This window comes from Salvia miltiorrhiza, chromosome 5 (genome assembly GCF_028751815.1).
Source record: "Salvia miltiorrhiza cultivar Shanhuang (shh) chromosome 5, IMPLAD_Smil_shh, whole genome shotgun sequence".
Classification (NCBI taxonomy): Eukaryota; Viridiplantae; Streptophyta; class Magnoliopsida; order Lamiales; family Lamiaceae; genus Salvia; species Salvia miltiorrhiza.
The window spans coordinates 3,498,705-3,521,604 of NC_080391.1; the positions used below are offsets into that span (position 1 = coordinate 3,498,705).

Genomic DNA, 22,900 nt, shown 5'->3' on the forward strand with positions numbered 1-22,900 from the left:
TGCCTCCTCGGCCTTCGTCCAACCACACACTCGCAAGTGATGGTTGCAACCCTCTTCCTTCACTGTGTTCCGGCACTCGCCGAATGGTCACCTTCAGGAATCAGTTTCCCTCCTTCACTGTGTATCGACTCCAAATATTTTTGTTGAAAAATGAAAAGAAAATATTTATACTAAACCGGAATAGTTGGACAAAAACAAAGTGTTTATAGAGGAATTATATAATAATTAATTTTATTTCATAAATATCCCCCAAGGGAGGAGACAACTTGTTCAGCTACTCATAGTAGCCGATTCTTGTGTACATAAAATAAAAAAGCTAAAACTTAAAAACGAAAAACTTTGAAAACAGAAAATTAAAATTACAAAAGATAAATTCTAGAGAGAGGAAGTTGTGTGTGTGAAAATGTTGTGAATTTTCGGATGCCTTCTTCTCTCCAGCACTTGTAGTTTTATAGAGGTCTGAAACCCTCTATTATTGCTTGGTAGTTGGCCTTGGATGCTTTCTTCGTGGCCAGCTTGCTTGAAATTGACAGCCACCTTCTTTTGTTGGCTATTATTGCCGACACTTGTTGGTGTTGTCACATGTGCTGGACCCTTGCTTTATCGCTTTGTGATAATGCTGGTAGGGGCCGGCTGCTTTTTTCTCCACTCACATTTGTCTTGGAGTATTGAGTGGTCCTCCTGTCATTCCACCCACTTTTGTCGTTTCTTTTGTGGGTGCGATCCTTGCTGTGAATCACATGATTCACTTTGTTCTGTCGGCCACCTTACTTTTTTGGTGCCCGAGGGGTCCTCCCCTTTGGAGTCTGATGCTTGTCGTGTTCATCAGACCGGAACCTCCTTCTGTCTGGTTTCGGGAAGAAACCTTTGCCGAATTCTGGTTCCTTCTGCGACGAACATTGATCGCAGATTTTCTCGATCCACTGGCCCGAATGAGCCATGTTGCAGAATTTGCGACGAGTCTCTTTGCTCCCCGCCATCTTGTTGTCCCATATTGTTTGCCTCTTTTTCTCGAAAGATTTTTCGGCAAACTCAGTCGTTGTTCCTGTCATTGTGTTGACCAGGAACGTTCCCAGATCAGAACTTTGAAAGAACTTGAATCTGGACTTCATTTTGTCCATCTCTGTAAGACAGACCCATAGCCCCCATGCTCGTCTCGTGGAGATTTGATCCTCCGTAAATGTTGAGGCGATTGGGACTTGAAAATCAGGAACTTTGATCCGGTTCAAGGCTCCTGTATCTGGTCTCCGAAGCTTGATGAAATGGAAAGCTTCATAGACTCCTTTTTCGACAGGTTCTGGTGCTGCGCTGAAGAAGTACAGTTCCAGAACGTCTCCCCGTTTAAGGGACTCGTTGTTTTCCCAGGCTTCAAACACCGTTCTCTGGATCCACTTGGGTAGACCCTTGATTTCGTTGAAGGCTGGAGCAGTGGTATAAACTGAGGCCAAAGCCCCAAACTCATACCATTCCTTGATGTGGTCTGGATTAGCTCCCGGAGTTGTCCAGATCCTTGGATATCTCCCTGCAACATCAACCCGGCAATTTCCCGGATTAATGCCCTTTCTCGTGATGAGTTTCTCCCATCGGTTTTGATAAACCTGCCAAGAAGGAGAAATATCAACAAAATTAGTATCAACCTTAAGTTGGCCAGTCATCGGCCTAAGATTGATCTCTCCCTCTTTTACCCCAGAGGTGGTGGGTTGACATGTTGATTCAGGGAGTGACCCCTTAACAACATCTTTTCCTCGAGCGTCCGGCTGTAAAGCCATTCTCTCAGGACTTGTGCTAGGGGTACTTGAATCCCCTGCTACAGGTAATCCGCCCTGTACGGAAAGCATTGCTTTAGCCCGATTTTCACGGACAACGCGCAAGAGCGGCTTGTTGAGTACCTCCTGAAGATTGAACATCTTCATGAAGCAAACATCGATTTGGTTGGATACTTGGGCTTCGTCAGCCGCTTGTATCTTTCCAGCTTGTTTAGTGTGTAGTACACACTTCTGCCATTCTTGTTGTAGCAGCTCTAGACTTGCAAAGAGCTGCCCCTGTATTGCCTCGATGGCCTCCACTTCAGGGAGCTCCATCCCTTGTAAGGAAATCTGCAAGAACATTCTGATCAGATTTCAAAACGACAATATCATAATCATAATATTGACATTCGGCTTGCCATCTAAGCAGTCTAGATTTTTCAGGCTTAGATTCAATCTTTTTTGTTAAGAAAGCTTTAACGTTAGTGTTATCTACTTTCAAAACAAATTTCTTAGCAAGTAAGAAAAGCGGCCATTTTTTAAACGCCTTTCGCACTGCAAAGAATTCTTTCTCGTTGATGTGCCATCGCACAGCTTCGTCGTCGGAGAAAAGACCGCTACAGTATCTGCAAGGTTCTTCTCCATAGGGGGTGATCTTTGTAAGCACTGCTGCCCACCAGAAATCACTCGCATCGGTGTAGAGGACCAAGTCATCCTCATCTTGTGGTATTGAAAGTTTCGGAAGATTTTTGCAAATCTCTTTCAACTTCTTCATACCCTCCCGATGTTCCTCCTTCCAAATGAACGGAACATCTTTCTTCAGTAATAGACTGAAGACTTTCCGGTACTCTGCAAGATTTTTGATAAACATTCCTGCAAAGTTAACAACTCCGAGAAAGCTTTGGAGCTGCTTCTTTTCTTTGAGATCCTCCGGAAATCCCTGGACTTTTTCCACAATAATTGTAGAATTATCCCAGACTCATCGATCTCGATCCCCAGAAACTCCATTTTCTGGGTGGCTATGACTGCCTTCTTTTCTGACAGCACAAGTCCTTCTTGTTGACAAACATCCGCAAAGATCTCCAGATGTCTGATATGTTCATGAATGTTTTTTGATGCAATAAGGATGTCATCAATATAAACAAACATAAACGAAGAATAATCTTTGAAGAGATTATCCATTTTCCTTTGGAATATCTGAGGCGCGTTGGCTAGCCCCATTGGCATGACATTCCAGACATAATGTCCTTGTGGAGTTGAGAAAGCTGTGAACTTCTTACTCCCTTCCTCCATGCGAATCTGGTAGAAACCTGATTTGCAATCGAACTTTGAGAATACCCTTGCATTTCTGATGCAGTCGATGAGGTGTTCTCTGCTTGGGATGAAATATCCGTCAAACTCAAGAATGTCATTAATTCCTTTGTAATTAATAACCAATCTTGGTTTTCCTCGCTTGATCTCCCCATGATTTCTTACCAGAAATCCAGGACTGCTGTAAGGCGACTTCCCTGGTTCGATCAGCTTCAAATCAAGGTGTTCCTTGATTATACTCCTCATATCCTGTTGATCTTGAGTATTCATCAGGATAGGTCTGAACCTAACAAACTCATGCTCCTTTCCAGTTTTAACTTTTAGGGTAGCTTTGAGCTGGTTCTTGTCCCACCATGCCAAAGGATTCTCATGGTAACACTTCTGAATCCTCCTTTTGACGTCGGCTATGGACACCTGTTCTTCTTCCTTGATATCTATATGTGATATCAGGGATGCTTTGAGGATTTGAGTTTCTTCCTCGGAGAGATTTGGGACTCTCTCAGTTCTGCATTTGAGCAAAACTTCTCCGAATCTCCTTTGATCCTTCATTTGGGGTCTCCGGAGTCTACCATCATCACCACGCTTGCTGCGAAAGTTGATTGGCATCGAGCGATGAAAAGCTCCTTTGAGCCTTTGCACAATGATTTTGTGGTCACAATTGGTTGTGAACACTAGCCTCCTGGCTTCATTGTCTTGAATATACCTCTTGAAGCTTTGCAGAAAATTATTCCCGAATAATATATCTGCTCCGGTATCATGGAAATAAATTGGTGGAGTCTTGACCTTGTACCAAGGTGTCTGACCTGCTCCGCCGATCAATATTTCCGTCTGTTTTACTCCCTTTGATAAGAGCAAAATTTTCTTGGAGAAATCCCTTCCTGCAATTCGAGGTAGATCTTCTTCCACTTCTGTTGGAAAGACTCCTCGCTTTGCTGTACAGATTCCTGCTCCTGAATCCACATAAGCAGCAAAATATTCTGCTTTATATTTCTCGTATAACATCCCTACAGAGATGTATATCGAGAATGGACTGGTCATTGGATCATCACTCTTTGTCGTCCAATGGTGATCTCCATTCCTCCTGATTTCCATGACCATGGTTTATATTTGTCAAGGAAATCTCGTCCTAAGATCAGGACGTCTGCTTCTGGTCCGGCTTGGCCTTCGGTCTGAATTTCAAAACCTCCAACCTCCAGAGTTCCGATGTATCGGTTGTCTCCTGGATTCGCCAGATAATACAACATACTGCAAGGAAACTTGTTTTCCATGCTTGTTGTATCAAACCTTGTAGAAACCTGTCTCCATCCTTCGGGGCATTTGAATTTGACCCTCATGTCTGGGACTGGTGTTTCCTGGATCGCCCTTCTTTCATAAGAATGGGAGAAACTTCTTGATATAGGCCCTGAAGTTAGCCTATTTCCTTGGAATGATAGCCTCGGTCCTCCCAGTCTGAGACTCTGGGTATGGCTAAGCACTGGTTTGTCTCCAACATCGATGTCGATTTCCCTAATTTGGGGAATTTCCACTCGGTTTGGAGGGGCTGCCTTGGCAACTTCTTTGAATATTTCTGGAATTTCAATAAATTCTTTTCCCAGAAATAGCTCCGTATGATGGGAATTTGATAGGGCATACGAGACTTGATAAGTCAGTGAGTATGGCCTGTTTCCATCTGTCATGTACTCCTTCTTTTTGTAGTCCTGATAGAGAGTCAGGGCTCGGCTGAAGGATGAATCTTGCAGATTATAAGCGGTTTGTGGATAGAACTCGGTTATAATCTTCTTGGCATAGAGATTGCCCGAAAAAGCTCCAAGCACTGATTCTCTGGCATCTCTGACCCTTTTATCGCAGAGTGCGATATCAATTGGTTGGTCTGTCCCTGGGGAGAGGGAAGATTTGATTACCAACTGAATTGCTCCAATATGAATCCATTTCATCGTGCTTGCGACTTCTGGCTTCATTTTCTTGAGATCCTGCTTAATATTTTCGGCCGGTACCAGCTGGATTTCCACCCGGTTACTTGTGATCTCAATTGGAAGCGTCGTTTCTTGGCTTGTGACGCCAAAATAGACATGATGCTTCCTCTTGGTTGGAATCAAGCTTTTTAAAACTCGATTTAATCTCCCATTGGAAAACCCTTGGTAGGTTTGAACCTCCTCGGTTTCCTTCTTGAGTTTTCTCACGAGCTTCTTCACCACTTCTTCTTGTGGAATCAGGAAATGGCTGGTAAATCCATTCTGATCCTCCTTCTGGGTGTGGTGGACCTCGTGCTCTTCTTTAGTCTGACTCGGCTCCGGTTGATCCATCGGACATCTCCGAATCTTCAGAACTAAAGATTTCCTCTTGCTCATATATACTCTCATCAGAGGATATATTTTCGAATTGATACACGGGTATCAAATCCTGGTGGTAGATGGCGTCTTCGATATCCGGTGTGGATTCGAATTTCCTTATCTTGTTGTCTGGGCAATTTGTAGAGATATGCCCCTTTGCACCGCACGTCCAGCAGTTGCAATCCTTAAAACTTTCATTTGCTTTGGCCTGAGTGCGCCTGAAAGTTTTTCTCGCCGGGATTCTCTTTTGATTTGAGAATCGGTTTCTGGATGGTCCGCTCCGTTGTCCTGACTTGTAGGAGCGTGCCTTCTGTCTGGTCCACATAGTTCTTGGTTTCCAAGAACTCCTTCTAGACTTTCTTTCATAGGGTTGGTACCTATGCTTCTTTCGGCTCCTCCTTTGATACAGCAACTCAGCACCAATCTCTGTTGGAAGATCAATGTTGTCGCACATCAATGGGGATTTCTTGTTGAGCCTTCTCAATTTTTTGAGATTTCTCAGGTCCGCTGCCTTCTGGCACCATTCGGACATCTTCTTGTGGACATAGGACATCCTTCTTGATGCACTATCAAGTGGATATTCTCCTGGTGACACGTACTCGTTGATGAGCATTTCCCTCCATGGACTCGGAAACTTTGTGAAAAAGAGGTCCTTGGCGGTTCGATCATCAACTACCCCCATATGAATATATAGGGTATACAGGCGTAGAAATTCATCAAGAGCTTTTGGCTCTAGCACCATTAATCGAAGATTGTAAAGTGCCTGATGATACTTCTTGCGCTTCTCTTCTGCGGATCCTTCGAAAAAACCCATTCCCAAGAAATGGATTTTAATCTGTTTAGTAGCCTCCTTAATGATATCATAAGGTTTTGTGCTAGCAAACAGTTCTTCCCTTGCTGAGATTTCGATTTTATCCCAGTATTGTTTTGCCATTCCTGCCAGACTTGCTTCGAAGATTTTGGCAAACTCCTTTTTATCGTATTCGATTGTGGTGACTACGATATTCAATGCTGAAGCCCATTCGTCGATCAGATCCTCCCAATCTTTGAAGCTGGCTTCGTCGATGTTGAGAATCAATCCATAGGGATGGATTGGTTCAAGTGTGGCCTTTCCTACAGGAGTATCCCGCATCTGTGGCCTGCGTCTTTTGGTTCGCTGGAAATGGCTGGCATCTTCTGAAGCCCCACCCCTTTTTGACGAACTTTCTTCTTGGTGCTCGGTTTTGGGCACCTCATCTCCTTGGTTCATCTTTAGATCAACCATGTTGAGGTTAGCAAAAGATTCTGCTAACTCCTGTAAATCTTCTAATCCGATTCTGTCAAGGCTATTCATAATATTTGCCTTTCATGATTCGGATTATGTCCTTCGGCTGCAACTCCTTGGGTGCTGCATCAAATATAGGGGAATTCGTCGGGTTGTTGGACCATTGTTTCCGAATTTTCCCGGAACATGGTTTTCGCCTTTCGATCTCCTCCATTCTCTTTTGGATATCACGCAAGAGGGTTAGTATTTCCTCTTGTTGGAGTGATATTCTGCTTATCTCCATCGGTAGTTCATACAGCTTGTTGCCGTAATATTCCACCGTTTTCTGAATCTCCCGCAAGTTGACGTTGTCGGAAGAGTCTGGCTCGATCTTGTGGTAGCCTGGATAGACTACTCCCGCCTTGTCTTTTGTTCCATCAATCGTGTAACTGATGGGCCTCCTCCATGGTCCGTTCAATCCTTGCTCGGGCCGTGGCCATTATCATGAGATGTTCATGATAAAATTGGATACTCGCGATGACCTCGCGAATAAACTCGATATCTCCTCCTCGTCGTATGTTGGTAACGAGGACTCGATTATTCCACCTTAGATCACTTAAAAAGTGATTGGTTTCAATCTCCAGGTTCTGGAGAGAGTTCCTGTAGTGTACACATCTCGGACACTCGTCCGGATCCATAAACTTTTAATGGAGTCTCCTCCCACACATGGGTTAGTCATAAAATAAATTAAAAATTATATAATTCCTCTATAAAAACCCGCTCTGATACCATTTTGAGAAGCGGGGGATCAGCACTATAATTAAGCAATTTTTTCAATACTTAGTACACAGTTGAATTACAACGTGCACAGTTGACCAGGGGCGCAGTTGTCTTTTAAGGGGATTTTGGCCAGAAAAGTCACTCTTTAAAAGAAGTGGCTAAAAAAGTCATAAACTATGTGCTTTAGGCTACAAATGTCAATTCTCACTTAATTTATTACATGCAAATAGATTTGGGTGGCATTAACTTTTGATAATATTTATCTTAAAATTACTTATTTTTTATAAAATTAGATACTTTTTTGTTTTCCAAATAAGTGATAGTATATTTTATCAAAAAAATAAATTAATTAAGTGATAGTACATGATACTAAAAAGAAAAAAGAAAAAACATATTCAAGAAAGAATCTAAATTTATATATATTTAGCATTAACTACCTACTGTTAGACCAATACACGCACATTATAAGAGATGCACTTTCTTTTAAATGAATTATGTGAAGAAGAGTAGTTTATAAGTCGGAAAAAAAATCTAAATTACTACACGCACGTGTAAAAATATTATTTCCTCTAATAGATGTCTCAAAATCCTATTTTCGAAATCTAATTATCTTTCATCTCAAAATATAAACTATTGTTGAGGATGACATACCACCGTTGGTCGAGATCGACATTGTATATGACATTGACATATGATAGTCGTGGATGTAATTTAGTCGAGTTGAATTCAAACTTTATTTACTAGAAATCTAAACTTTGTATACTAATGTAACCGAAGGTTCGTGAGCATGCTCGTAAATATGTTCGTAAACATCGAATTGAACATGCTTGCGAATTTAACAATTCGAAGATTATTAGACTCGAACTCGACTCGATAAAATTATCAAACTCGAATTTGGTTAATTTATTATCAAATCGAGCTTTGAACGAGCTTTTTTTCGAATCGAGCCTTGAATAATTTACGAACAACTCTCTTCATTTACACTCATGCTACTCACGAGCTCTATTTGAGCTTTTCATTATTCTAGCCCCTTTCTCAAAATGTACGCTTCTAGCCCGTTTCTAAAACCCATATTACATACTCCCTCCGTCCCTGAAATAAGTTCCTCTTTTTCCATTTTGGGACGTCCCCCAAATAAGTTCCTATTTCTTTCTTTCTATTTTTGGACAACTACCCCACCACTAATAATACTTTATTTATTCTTACTTTTCACTTTTTCACCACTCCCAATACTAATTATAACACTTTTTCACCTTTTCACCACTCCCAATACTAATTATAACATATTTTTCTTCATTATCAATACACTTTACCATTTTCCTTAAAACCCGTGTCGTCCCCAAAGAGGAACTTATTTTGGGGACGGAGGGAGTATATCAACAAATGAATTTTATTATTGTGGGCCCATCAAAATAATACAATAGCCCACACCTTCAAAACTAACGCAGGCCTGAAAAGAAAAATAAAAATAAAATAAACTACAGCAGGCAAAGAAATATGGAGTAGAACAAAGAGAGCTTTCAATTTCACAGCGCCGCTTATTCTTCGTCTTCACACTTCACCCTATTTCTCTTCCATTCTCGTTTCCATATTTTTCTGTCAATAAACTAAAAAAAGAAGGAATTCGAGCTTTTTCTGCTCAATTCCTCCTCCTATTTTATAATCTCTTTGTCAGTACTCGTAAACCCGCAAATTCATCCGATTCATCCAGAAAATTTCCAGATCTAATATCATATGCCCTAAATTCACCGAAACCTGACATAAATCTAAAAGGATATAGCACACTCGGCGACAGAAGCTGCGCATGAGCCATAGATTCAGAAGATCTAAGGTAAATGTTATTTAAAGTCTTAATCAATCGATACAGAGCAGCCACAATTTTATTTTATTTTATTATAATAAATATTTTGGAGCTGTAGATTCGAAATCGAATAAGTTAGTGCAGATAAAAAAATGATAAAATTAGTAGATAGGTATGGATTAGTGGATTGGAATTCTCAGTTGCTCTGATGTCGAAGTGTAATGGAAATTTATTTTGATCAACAGTTGCGATGGAGGGCGGTGATTGCGAGGCAGTAGAGAAATGCGAAGGGTCGGAATCGAACGCGGTGGGCGTTGCGAAGAAACTGATACACAGCAGAATGCTGATCGGGATAAAGGACGGGCGGTTCTTCGTAGGGACGTTTTACTGCATGGATAAGCAAGGGAACATAATTCTTCAAGATGCGGTGGAGTATCGCAGCACCAGGCGATCTTCCCCGTCTCCGATGGAGCATCGCGGCGTCGGTCTCATCCTCATCCCCTCCTCCTGCCGGACTTCTTGCCACGTCGATTGCTCCATTCAGGATCAGCTCTCTCTGCTCTCCCTCAACCATCACAACCGTCGCATCATCTATTGATCGCATCTCATCCTTTGATATCTCAGAATGTATAATTTGATGCTTATATTACGAAAAAGGTATTAGTTTGATCTACGCTTAATGCATCATTTTTACTGAATTAATGCATCATATGAGTTCAAATATCAGAGGGAGTGATTTTTATTTTTATTTTCGAAGTGCACTAATTTGTCGATGCATTAAGTTCTTAAGTTTTCATATGAAATATACTTTATTGCCGGAAAATACCTAAAATTTGTTAATTTTCTGATTTATGATTTTTTTTTATTTTTATTTTTTTGCCTGAAAATATATGAAGTTCACATTGATTCTGAATAATCTATTGTTAGGGAGTTTAGTAAAGCTGCATACTAATAATAGAATGGAATAAGCAATTTTGCCCATATCCAACTTGAATAGTTCCACGACTTGCTATTTTTTAGAGCGACATCAGATTAGATTTGAGCAAAATTGTCTACCATGCGACGATTCAGAATCAATTTTAAATTCATGTATTTTTTTTGGCAAAAATAGAAGGCTATGATATAAATAAAAAAATTAGCAAACTTTAGGTATTTTTTTTAACAATAACCTCTCTCTATATATATATATTGACGCTGAATTCACACTCTAACTACTAGGGTAATTATATTCATTTATATTTAAAAAGTTCTCGCGGGAGAAATACAAAATACAATCTAAATATCGTGAATGTTTTCGCCTGTGATGGTCGGGGCTCGGCTGCGTCTCTATCAGTAACGATCTGCGTACGGAGTACCATATACGATAAGCGTAGGCACGACGCGGAGAGCTGTGTCGATCGGAATTGCAAAGTTCACACCGGAGGACATTCCACTGCCTGCATACATCCATCCAGACAACCTAACATGAATTTTATTGCATAGGTTGAGTTTAAACTAAGATAACTTTACCTCTGCGAGTGAAAGTAGCTGTATTTACTCCAATAACATGACCATATGAATTGATGAGAGGTCCACCTGAATTTCCTGCACCAATCAAACCCATAATAACTCTTACTAAGCAGTTATTATAGAAAAGAAAGCAGTGATATGAAGAAATTCAAGAATTGTTACCAGCATTGATAGCAGCATCTGTTTGGATTGCTCCTCGAATTGCTCTTCCATTAGGGGAGGGTATCTCTCTGCCCAATCCACTTATAACCTGCAAATGAAGCCAAGCCATCAAGCAATCTGATCAGTAACGAGGCGTTTACTTTGCATGATTGAGTATGATTTCTCAAATCCCACCTTTTCAATTGGATAATAATCAAGCAAAACTAGCTTAAATGATATAAATAATCAAGGTTCTTCGGATATCAAAAGTTTCAATCCATCTAAGTACACAATGGATTAATCTTACTATTTTTATCTATCAAAACTATCCTTCATTGCATGATTGAGTATTTTTATCCTCAAGAGTAGGATTTTAACAATCCCACCTTTTCAATGGGATAAGAATCACGCAAAAGTAGTTTAAATGATAGGAATTATCAAGGGCCTTGGGATATTCCAAAATTTCAATTCATCCGAGCAAATAAGGGATTAATCTTAGTATTTTTTTTATCTACCAAAGCTAATCTTCCAAAGTAAATGCCCCCTAAGTGAATACATTACCCCAGTCGTTAGAGTGTTCTCGTATCCATATGGATTTCCGATTGCAAAGCAGCTCTGCCCTACTTGTAATTCGCCAGACGTGCTAATCCTCACCGGCTTTAACTCGTTCCCTACTGCATCAACCTGCCACAGAAATCGAGTGAAAGATCTTCCACAACGAAGGGATCATTGACGACAATGGATGAAATGGAAACCGAGAAAACGACTAAAGCTGATGAAGCAATGCACATATGCAGAAGAAAACCTTAAGAACAGCAAGGTCATAGTCTGGATCAAAGCCAACTATCTTGCCATCTCTAGTGATGCTTTTGCCTCCAGAATCCACTAAATATACCTGAAGTGGCAAACGCAAACAACGCTCCTCACAAGCATCTAAACCAGTTCAAGAATCTTTGCTGCTGAATCTTGATTGTAAGGAGAAGTGCTTAACATGGAAATGAACAAAGAGAACCTTACAACGTTGTAATCCACTCGTGTCCTTTGCCAATTTTGAGACCACATGATAATTGGTCACCTGTTGAAAAATTAACACAAAATGAATACTCATCCAGCTCTTGATGAGCAATGGTTTTCAGGTATAGCAATGCCAATAATTAATGAACAATGTGATCTCATTCAAGAATTCAATCATAGCTGAGCTGACCCTTTTCTGCAACAACAATGCTCATTGTATGTATAATTATAAACAGAACATAACTGAATGGTGAAATTTCAAACTGAATTAAGAATGGTGAAATTGAGCTTATTAGCAACATTTATTTTACAAAAATAACCTAACTATAATTTTATACTTTCATCGTATATAATTGTAATTTCATCTCTTCAACCTTTTCTTATTAACAAATATTTTCTCCCTTTGACTAAAAATTCACTCTCTACCTTATAAGTTCAACTATCAAAACACTTTGACAACTTATGAGCTCTTAAGCTTCAAGAGCTTATACGCTCTTGGAATAAGCTTAGTCAAACACCCAAATGATAAATGAAAATGTGCATACTTTAATTATGAATGTTGAACAAAATATTACTCCAATGTGACCAAATTTAAAACCAGTTTCCTCCTAGAAAGTAAGTTTCTTAATCTTCCTTTCCAAAAGAAGTGAGCTATTAGAGTGGAAGAGGAAGTAAAAAAAGAACAAAGAAAACCTACAATGTGACCAAATTTATCCCAAATGAAACCAGAACCAGTTCCTTCCACTTTGGCATTATCATCCTCAGCTTCACCAATATTATTACCAGAACTGCTCTTCGGAATTTCAGCCAACTCAAGGTCCTTTATGTATACAACAGATGATGAAGTTTCCTACATTTAAAAATAAATAAATATATAAAGGAATGAAAAAATCTTCTCAATTGGCATCATTCCATTTAATAGTAGATGTAGAACACGGTAGAACCTGAAAAATTTGAACGACTCGAGTTTCTTCTTTATCAAGATCATCATCGAATTCCTGAGCAATGGCTGGTGGAGAAGTGGAGAGATTTGGATTTGGATTTTGATGCCAATGCAAATATGTTGCGAGGAAAGAAGTAGTGAAGATTAAGGTTTTTCGCCTTGTTATGGCGGCGCAGCTGTCTGAATTTAAGCAAGAGGAGGGAGTGCGATGCGGTGGAATTGAAGATTTCACGCACATTGCGAAACCCAATTTCGCCATTGCAGCTCTCAATATTGAGTTTCTTCCTTTAAATAGGAAGAAAATACACGTTGGAGGGGATAAGAAATATTTCTATGATATGAAGAGAAAGTAACATATTTTTCTAAAATAATATACGAGTGTTTGTTTTTATTGAAAGGGAAAATCTTAGTGGAAGGGGATAAGGAGCCTTGAACTTTTGCCACGTGTTAAAGGGACCTACTAATTTTATGAAAAAGTATAAAAATAATCCTTTTTTTTTCAGTGCCTATTATTATTATTATGGATCATTGGAGGACATTACCATAGGAAATGTGGAGACTATATTTAATTAAAATAAAAAAAAAATAGTAAAAAATTACTCCCTCCTTCCCGGCTTTTGGTACCCAATTGAGAACGACACGAGTTTTAATAAAGTGATTGATGTGTTGTGAGTGGAATAAGGGTCCCACATTTTACGTGAGAGTTAAAATAATTAAAGTGGAGTAAGGGCCCCACCTACTTTTACTAAAAATAGAAATGAATACCAAAATGTGGGACGACCAAAAAAGGAAAGTTGGATACTAAAAGCTGAGACGGAGGGAGTAATAAATTTTAATTACAGTTAATGAAATTTAATTAGATGTGTTGTCCTTGCAAAAAACTTTTCTTATTGGTATTTGTCTCAATAATGTTTTACATAATGTAACTATGTATTCGTTCTTGTGGTCTAGAAGTATTTTATTTGTCCTCATAAAATGTAGTAGTATCTATTTTTAAATGATACATATTTTAATAAAGTGATTGAATATATTGTGAGTAGAGTAAAAATTCAACTTAATTATGAGTAGAAAATGTATTAAAATAAATTGAATATATTTTATAAAAACGAACAAAAATAAAAAAATTGAATACATTTTATGAGTATTGTTTATAGGTACAAAAGAAGTAAGGACAAAATATGAAAATAATTGTTTGCCCGACTAATATAAGTATGAAATTTAGTTAGAAAACGATGGGCCTGGGCTTACTTTTAACAACCCAATAATTTTGGTCGGACATATTCTGCTTTTCAAGTGGGCTGCAACCGGCCATATTAGCAAATAACCTCACGATTCACGAACAAATATGTTTTGTACATTGTATTATTAAATTTTTATATTTAATTTTTTAATTTATAAAAAATTATACATTCACATAATAATTCAAGGTGAGTTATTACACAAATGCATGAAAGTATGAACGAATAGATTTATTCAATTCGTGCACTAATTTGACGATAAGAGAGTAATATTTTCATCACTCTCAATATCATTTTCGCCCTTATTTTTCACATTTTCATCTTAAAATTTGTGTTCCTCCCTCTTATGAAGTTAATTTGGGGACGAAGAGTGTAATATTTTTTTTAAGAACAATCTTTTTTTTAGGGAAAAAAAAAGATTGCACTATTACAATTATTAACTTATTAATACTTTTAATAAAAATAAATTTTATTATAATACTATCAATTATACTTATCAACCCACTAATAAAAGTGAAATTAAATGATAAAAAATAACTATACATCATAATAGGAAGGGAAGAACCATTAATTACTAATTACAAAACTAAAGTGAAGCATATAAACTTGAAATTGAAAATGGGACGAGTGGAGTGTGACACTAAATTTCAAATGCATTGTTTAGACTATATATTCGTAGTTGACTTTCCAATTAACAAGATGCTTAATTATAATTTAAGTGAAAAAGTCTTTCATATGAAACGCACCCATCTTCTTTCTCAACACGTTACACGAATTACTAATTATTACCAGAAAGATTAAAAAATTAAAGCACAGTTCATATCAAGAAAACAAAATTGAGGCTAAGGGTGGTCGGTTTTTGTGCGTGCTTGAAGCCTAATCTGTGTGTTAAACCTTCGAATAAATTCCTCAACTCTTCTGTTCACTTCTTCATTCGACATTCTAGAATACTCGTTTTCTTCCTCCTCTGCATTTTCTTCGAATTCAGATTTCTCTCCATCCAATTTCTCATCCTTCTCTTCGAGCGTCGTCGGAATATTCACGTGATCATCAGAAGAAACTACGCATATAATCTTTTCTGGAGGTTGTGCGTGATGGTAGATCTGGTTTGGTTGGAGGTTGTAATTAATGGTGTAATCTTCGAAAAAAACGAGAGTTTTAGAGAGAGAAAAGGCTCCAGAATCGAGTGCGATGATGAGGATGAGGGAGTTGGAGATGATGAACCAGAATTTGGTGGTGCGCATCAGAGATGAAGCTGAGAGATTGAAGATGTAGGATGTCGAAATATAAATGATTATCAATATAGAAATGGCATAAAACGAATTTAGATTGGATTTCTTCTCCAATATTTTCTCTGTGTGATTTGGCAACGGCGTTGCCATTTTTTTTTTTGTGAAGGTGAATAATGAATAACAAGAGGAAAAGTATTTATAGGGGGTTTGGGTTTCGAATACAATTAATGGTATAATTGTTTATGACTTTTATATTCTACATTACTAGTATTCCACCCGTGCATATGCACGAGGTAAATTATTGTAACGCTAATTAATTATATATTAATTAACATTATATTGTGTTAAAATAATAAATAAAATTAGTATTATATTGAAAGAAAACACATAATCTTTTAATTAATCAAATATTTTTAATTTTTTAAATTGTACTAATACAAATAGCGGCGCTATAATAACAAGAACAACAACAGCAACAATAACAATTATTATTATTATTATTATTATTATTATTATTATTATTATTATTATTATTATTATTATTATTATTATTATTATTATTATTATTATCAAATGTAAACTGATAATCGTAATATTGAATAATGCACGATGATAAGTTTTTTTTTCTTACTTAAGGGAGAGGGAGCGGTGGGGTTTGAACCATAGATCTCACTATTTATAGACAGGAATTCGCACCGCTTGATGTCTCCTTTGAGACAGTAAATTTATAAGTTTTGAAAAACTTCTTTATAAACAACATTCATTGTACTTTATATGCTATTATTATCTTTGTTACATGCTAAAATCTTGAAGTCGCTTTGACTCTTTACTCTTGAAACAACAACGTAAAGTTGACCATGAGATAATACTGGTTTCTTTAGAAAAAGTCACATGTGTGATAGAGATCGTCCTTGACTCTTGTTGATTGTCATGATAGAGATTGTCTTTGACTCTTGTTCGGATATTGGTAGTAATATTGTTGATGGCATAATTATCTGTACTTGAAGGTGGTTCAAGGCGGCTTTTCCTTGTGATTTTTTTGTACCGTCTCATTGTTGGTTTTCGTCTTGAGAAATTGCTATCATATGAAATTTGGAAGAAGAAAAAAAACAAGTGTGTAAACAGAAATTATGATATCATTTACAAAATAACATAGTGGTAAATGTGGTATTTACAAAAAGTTAGATAGATTGCGTGTGTGTTGATCTAGAGATAAGTAGAGTGATTAATATGTAATTAAAAGTTTTAAGTTCGAGTCCATCATCATACACAATTTTTAAAATAATACTCCATCTGTTATGTGAAAATGGCCTAAGAAAGAGTGACATGAGTTTTAATAAAATTGATTAAGTATGTTATGAATGAAGAAATGGTGCCACTATAAAACTAGTATTAATTATGATAATTAATTGTGTTGTGAGTGAAGAAAAAGTTCCACTATGTAGTAGAATAGATAAGTAAGTTAATATGTGGAGGTTAATCTATTGTGGGGTAATGTCCATAAATAGAATACGACTAGTTTCTGTGAACACCTCAAAATAGAAAATTAGGACTGTTTTTATAAGACGGATGGAGCAGTAGTATATCGGTAACAGTGATTTGTATACTCCCTATGTCCCCAAAAAATTTCCTCGATTTCTTTTTTGGGGTGTCCCCCAAAAGTTTGCCTCAATCTTCTTACTTTCTATTTTTGTACATGCCCTCACCATTTACTTTACAATTACAATTCTTTAAACATTATTTTTTACATGGTCCCACCATCAAATAATTTTTTATCAATTTTTATTAAAACTCGTGCCGCTTCTCTTGAGATAAACTTTTAATGATGGAGGGAGTATAATTTTACAATGACATTAAGATATTGAAATTCCATCATGATTATGCAATGATTGCATAAACTAATTGCTCAATCTTGATCTCTTAAAGTGTTGTACTTTCAACCTTGATGGTTGATGCTAAAATCCACAATGTGTATAGTAAAATGACCCCATCTTCCAAAAGTCTGCACTATTACCTCATCTTATGCACATAATTGTGAGATGTGGACCTCTCATCCAATTAATTATTTTCTCTTGTTCCACAAGTGTAAGCATTGAGATTAATTTAAAACATGAATTTAGGTGATGTGGCAATCCAATCATTGGGCTGCGACCGCTGGATCTTTTCCACGTGTCACTTTCATGACATACATGTAGCACATTTTAATCACCGGCAATGGTTAGTGCCAATAAAATAATAGTAACGAGCCCCTAATTATGGGAGATATTTTGAAATATTTTAGCTAGTTCTATGTTTTTAGTGCAAAATCAAGATTCTTGGACTATGTCCTAGTAGGTGTGTAGCAATTTTCAATTCAAGATTTTTTGGCTGGATTAGTTGGATTGGTTAATACGAATTTATTAACCGTGTAACAAGTTGAGTTCTTCAAGAAAACTCCAAATAATAGTGAAATTGAAAAGGATATGAAGAGTTTATTATAGATGTAGGTCAATGGTTGGTTTTGGGGCTTTTTCTCTGCAATATTGGTTAGGCCCAATATATAAATTGGCCTATTATCTAATGGGCTTCTAAAGAAAAGTAATGGCCAATATGCCCACACTCAGATAACTAGAACCAATGATATCATTTTACTCAAAAATACATTTAGGCAACCCCTACCTGTGTGGCCATCTTTTGTTTATTGATAGGAGAAACAAATATTATTAAAGACTTACAAGTTCACTCATTATTATTAGGTCAACACATGCATATAGGAATAAATAAATTTTGATAAATTAATAATTAAATTTAAAAATAATTTTATGATAAAATTTAGTTTGAGATATTTAACCTTAGTTGTTAACCATTCTACCACTAGACAATATACATGCACACATTGGCGGAGCTAGGGGTGGGGCAGGGGGGTCACTGGGCCCCCCTGGGATTTTTAAAAATACTAGGATATTTTCGTAATTTTATATTAAAAATAAAAAAAATATTTAATTTTATCTACATCATTATCTTGTTGAGCTATTTTATATTGTAACTGATATGTAAGCTTTAGAGTTACGATGTTTATAATAAGTAAACACATAATTAATTTATGCATATCATGCTTGGATTTGATTCTAGAAATTTCTTTTTTGAATTAGATATTGAATGTTACTTTGCCTTACAAAGTTTCATGTGATTTTGGAAAATAAAATCACAAACTATTTTGAATTTGCAATTTTAATGTCTTTTGAGTGTGGCGAATTAAATCACTATTTTTTCAAGTTTTGCAATTTCGTCCCCCAATTTTTTCGATCGCTAGAGTGTTGAATTTGAGCTTACGTGGATAAGTAAAGACGACGACGTTTTTGTAAGGCCTAAACGACATCGTTTCGTAACATTTCAATTAAAAATTTCTCCAATAGAAAGAGACTTTATCATGTATTTGCACTATATATAATATTCAATACTCCTATTTAGTAATTTTATTGTAAAATACATCGTAACATGAATATGAGCTTGAAAATTTGTTAAAATGTGTTTTTTATAATTTAAATAATATTAGAATTGTGTTATTGATTATCATTTATTTTAACTTAATTTAATTTAGTTTATTTTATTTTTTTATTTAATTATTAATTTTCTTTTAAAAAAATTGGACCCCCCTGAATCGAAAGTCTGGCTCCGCCCCTGCATGCACACATACAAATATTATTACAGACATACAAGTTCACGCGTTCATGGCAGACTAGACATTGTGGACAACACAACAACGTCACATATCCTTTTATTTGAAGTTCATCAAATCCTCTATATATAATATCCCAATTATTTTTGTCTGAATCGTGGATTTTGTAATATATATGATGAATCATGGATTTTATTTATTTTCTTTTTTTTAAGAAAAGTCGAATTGGCCACAAAAGTCGGACGCGAGTATCGGTTTAAAATTATACTCAGCTCCATCTCATTAATAACGACTCATTATTGTTCGACAAGGTTATTAAGAAAAAGAATAATTAAATGATAAAAGTGATAAAATGTGGTAGAACCCACCACTTTTTGTGCGAGTAAATGATTTCATTTTGGGAATAAGCCATTATCATTGAGACAGACGAAAAAGGAAAGTGAATGATTATCAATGAGACAGATGAAGTAACAATTTTTAAAATTTGGTTCCACTCTCTTTACCTATTAGTGAATAATACTCCCTCTGTCCCACGAAACTCGAGCAATTTTTTTTAGCACGAGTTTTAAGGAGTTAATATTTTGTGTGTTAAGTGTGATAGATGAAAAAATGAATAAAGGAAAAAACTTTTGTCATATAAAGAAAGTGCTCAAGTTTCGCGGGACAACCTGAAAATAAATACTGCTCAAGATTCGCAGGATCAATGAATAATATTTTCTCCGTCCACAAAAAGTATATAACATTTTCATGTATTTATACATGAAGATGTTATATTCATGGATAGAATATATCAAAATAATTACTATAATTTGTTTTCATTCATTTTTTATTTTTTAAATATATCAAAATAATTTATCTCTCTCCTCACTATTTCATTGATGCCACTACAAAGTTACCAACATTTTTTTGGAAGCATAGAGTCTACCAAGAACTGGGTGCAGTGGCATGTCTGTATCAAGGCAAGAGAGAGGTGTCCCATCATATTACAACACAGTCGTTTTGAACATCACTTTTAACTTTGACTGTCTTCATAAATGGCAACTGTGTCCCTATCCTCTCTCTGCATGCTATCGCTCTCTCACTTCCTAATTCGGCAAACATTTTCCCCTTTTCTTAGGGCTTTGCATGCAGCCTTATCACTGACCTACCTCACACACTAACACATGAATTTCTCATTGCCCCCAACATTAAATTCTTCATTCTCAAACACACTTTTTTCACAAATTCATGTACTAACACAACATTCACTCTGAAAAAAAAAACATTTGTTGCGTATATTATATGGCTTCCGCGTACCTTTTCGTCGTGGCGATTCTTGTCTTTTGCGGCGGAGCGGCGTGTTACGACGGCGGCGCAGGGATGGAGGAGGGGGAGCTGTTTGGGCTGTTTGAGGTGATGGGGTCGCTCTTGGAGGACCCCACTTGGGCGGAGATGCACCCGCTGCCATGCACCGATACGCCGTGGCCGGGAGTGGAGTGTGGGCTTATGGAAGAAACCTCCGTCTTCCACGTCACCAAGATTCACGTCGGCGACGACGTCGTTTCCCCGCCGTGTAAATCTTCTGCGAGAATCTCCCTCTCTCTCCTCAAACTGCCCTACCTCCGAACTCTCTCTCTCATCAACTGCTTCACCGATTCACCCGTTTCTCTGAACAGACTCCTCTTCCAATCTCTCTCCTCATTGGAGCACTTGACTCTCGACTCCAATCCCGCCCTAATCGGAGAGATTCCTTCCACAATCTCGAACCTCGCATCTCTGAAAACGTTGTGCCTGTCGCAGAACAATCTCAGCGGCCAAATCCCTAAGCAAATTGGGGATCTCGTTAACCTGCAGCAGCTCGTTCTCAGCCACAACAACTTCACCGGTCCGATTCCTCGAGAAATCGGAGCCATGGAGAAGCTCACGATCCTCGATCTCAGCTTGAATTCCTTGCAGGAAACGCTGCCGAGCTCGATCGGCGACCTCGCCTCCCTCGAGAAGATCGATTTGAGCTGGAACGAACTCCGAGGAGCTCCGCCGCCGGAGTTGGGGAAATTGAGGAGGCTCAATCTGTTGGATCTGAGCCACAACTCATTCACAGGTCCCATCCATGAAAATCTATCGGGAATGCAGCAGTTACAGTACCTAATAATGGATGCCAATCCATTAAATTCAAAATTCCCTTCGATCACAGGCTCACTCACTCGCCTCGCCGTTCTGAGCTTATCGCGCTGCGCGCTTTACGGCCCGATCCCGAGCGTCTTCTCGAGCCTGACCAACCTAACGGCGTTGTCGCTCGACGACAACCGCCTCGACGGCGCGGTTCCAGCGGAGATCGGCGCGCTGCGGAGCCTCGATACCTTGAATTTGAGCAGGAATCATCTCAGCGGTCGGCTGCTGTTTCCGCAGGATTTCATGAACAGGATCGGGCAGCGCCTCGATATTCGCGAAAACGACGGCTTGTGCGCGGATGTGGCGGTGAGGACGAGCAATATGAGCTCGAGATTGTTGCAGAACCCTAGCTGTGATACTGTGATATTTGCTGCGCCTAGCAACAAAACAATGGCGGCAGATCACACAAACCGCGGGGATCGTTCTGCAAATTTGAAGCCGGATCTGTATGGTGATGATGATACCAGCTCGGATCACCGTGATTCCGATACCAAACTTGTGCTTTTCTTTGAATTTGTGTCGTTGCTTTTTTTGTTGCTAGCCTCATGAATTTCTGTATCCACTCTCTGAGATTTTTATTTATTTTTATTTTTTTATGATTGTTGTGTAATTAAAGCTATGTTGAAATTTGAGATGTGCTAGTTTAATTGCTAAATTTAACACAATTTTTCATCAAATTCTTGATCTCAACATGTCTTTTCAAAGACTAAACAACGAGTATGTCTCATCGTTTATCAATATTCACAAATATGATGAAATAAGAACTAAGTTAAATAAAAGAAAAAAACAAAAACAAATTACAAATGGACACTCATTGAGAGGAAATTTGCAAAGTAATGGTATCCATGAAAGTTATTACATGTTGCGACATACAAAATTCTCATATTTAGTCATTTTTAAATGTTGCCATTGCATATGGACTTTTATTATTTTCTACAATTATAACATCTCATAAAAAATTTACTTTTAAATTTAATGAAAACATCGTCTTATAAGTGATTCGAACCATCGACCTATTGATTTGAGAAGAAACGTATTATCAATAGACTTCGCTTAAGTGTCTCCACGCATAAACTTTATATTTTTATTATAAAAATTGAGAAATCGTGATGTAGTTGCAACATTTAAGAAAAAAACAAAAAACAAAAAACTTGTTGCAATTTAACTTGTTATTTTAATGTTAATATTACTGTTTAGATTATTTGCCTCCATTTAAAAAGTTGTTTTTAAGGAGTTGGTTGAGTCCCATCAGAAATTGTTACTTTGTTGGGAAAATCTTTATTCAGAAGTCAGAATCCAAAGCAGGAAGTGTCGTAATGTGTGTAGAGAAAAGTCAGATTATTTCTGATTTCTGACTTGCTAAAAAAGGAGCATAAGACGGGACTTTTGCCTTACAAAGTTCAATTATTTTGTTTTTTTTGGATTTTCTACATACTTATTGATTGGATGCTATTTGGGGGTTTAAAGTAATTTCAGAAAATGAAACTGGGCCACTGTCTCTTCCTATTTGGGCTTTTCTCTAGTTGGGTTTGTTCGATTCGGCCTAACTTGGGTTGGGCCCAAAACAAGTCCTGATAGGTTTGGGCTGAGTAATTATATTGCCCATTTCCTAACAAAATGGTTCAATTCATATTCCAATATTATAGTCACATTTCTTGTATACATTAAGTTTTTAATTTCCCTTATTATAACCCACTCAATGTTATTTGAAATTAGCAGTACTTTTGTTTTCAATTAATGAATGAGGATTCTGTAATTTTTCTTTTCAATCAAAATTTCATGCTTTTCTTTCAGTGCGTGTGAA

The 22,900-nt window shown here is 37.3% G+C and overlaps 4 protein-coding genes across 5 annotated transcripts; 2 read left to right on the forward strand and 2 right to left on the reverse strand.

The window, feature by feature from the left end:
- The first annotated feature begins 8,937 nt into the window (after positions 1–8,937).
- LOC130985184 (uncharacterized) lies at positions 8,938–9,958 on the forward strand. The gene is made up of 2 exons (XM_057908010.1): positions 8,938–9,240; positions 9,456–9,958. Exon 2 carries the CDS (start codon positions 9,461–9,463, stop codon positions 9,806–9,808), a length of 348 nt encoding a protein of 115 aa, XP_057763993.1. The 5' UTR covers positions 8,938–9,240; positions 9,456–9,460; the 3' UTR covers positions 9,809–9,958.
- Positions 9,959–10,422: 464 nt separating this feature from the next.
- Positions 10,423–13,177, reverse strand: LOC130985185 (protease Do-like 5, chloroplastic). 2 transcript variants are annotated; one of them, XM_057908011.1, is made up of 8 exons: positions 12,819–13,177; positions 12,572–12,724; positions 11,878–11,935; positions 11,666–11,793; positions 11,422–11,544; positions 10,882–10,969; positions 10,720–10,794; positions 10,423–10,646 (listed from the first exon to the last, which is right to left on the reverse strand). In XM_057908011.1, exons 1-8 carry the CDS (start codon positions 13,074–13,076, stop codon positions 10,540–10,542), a joined length of 990 nt encoding a protein of 329 aa, XP_057763994.1. In that variant the 5' UTR covers positions 13,077–13,177; the 3' UTR covers positions 10,423–10,539. The 2 variants fall into 2 exon arrangements, with proteins under 2 accessions (XP_057763994.1, XP_057763995.1); XM_057908012.1 differs by having other exon boundaries at positions 11,666–11,755; positions 11,873–11,935; positions 12,819–13,176.
- A 1,569-nt stretch (positions 13,178–14,746) lies between these two features.
- LOC130985186 (uncharacterized) lies at positions 14,747–15,453 on the reverse strand. Its single transcript, XM_057908013.1, has one exon. The coding sequence runs from the start codon at positions 15,435–15,437 to the stop codon at positions 14,898–14,900; it is 540 nt and encodes a 179-aa protein (XP_057763996.1). The 5' UTR covers positions 15,438–15,453; the 3' UTR covers positions 14,747–14,897.
- A 4,405-nt stretch (positions 15,454–19,858) lies between these two features.
- Positions 19,859–21,772, forward strand: LOC130985187 (receptor like protein 29-like). Its single transcript, XM_057908014.1, has one exon. It carries the CDS (start codon positions 20,227–20,229, stop codon positions 21,643–21,645), a length of 1,419 nt encoding a protein of 472 aa, XP_057763997.1. The 5' UTR covers positions 19,859–20,226; the 3' UTR covers positions 21,646–21,772.
- Positions 21,773–22,900: the final 1,128 nt, after the last annotated feature.

Excerpts from the sequence above, each read along its gene's own strand:
- LOC130985184 (XM_057908010.1), top strand. The coding sequence starts at position 9,461 with ATGGAGGGCGGTGATTGCGAGGCAGTAGAGAAATGCGAAGGGTCGGAA.
- LOC130985185 (XM_057908011.1), bottom strand. The coding sequence starts at position 13,076 with ATGGCGAAATTGGGTTTCGCAATGTGCGTGAAATCTTCAATTCCACCG. Across the intron at positions 12,725-12,818 it reads GAGTCGTTCAAATTTTTCAG|GAAACTTCATCATCTGTTGT; the intron begins GTTCTACCGTGT and ends TTTTAAATGTAG. Across the intron at positions 11,936-12,571 it reads GGGATAAATTTGGTCACATT|GTGACCAATTATCATGTGGT; the intron begins GTAGGTTTTCTT and ends ATTTTTCAACAG.
- LOC130985186 (XM_057908013.1), bottom strand. The coding sequence starts at position 15,437 with ATGGCAACGCCGTTGCCAAATCACACAGAGAAAATATTGGAGAAGAAA.
- LOC130985187 (XM_057908014.1), top strand. The coding sequence starts at position 20,227 with ATGGCTTCCGCGTACCTTTTCGTCGTGGCGATTCTTGTCTTTTGCGGC.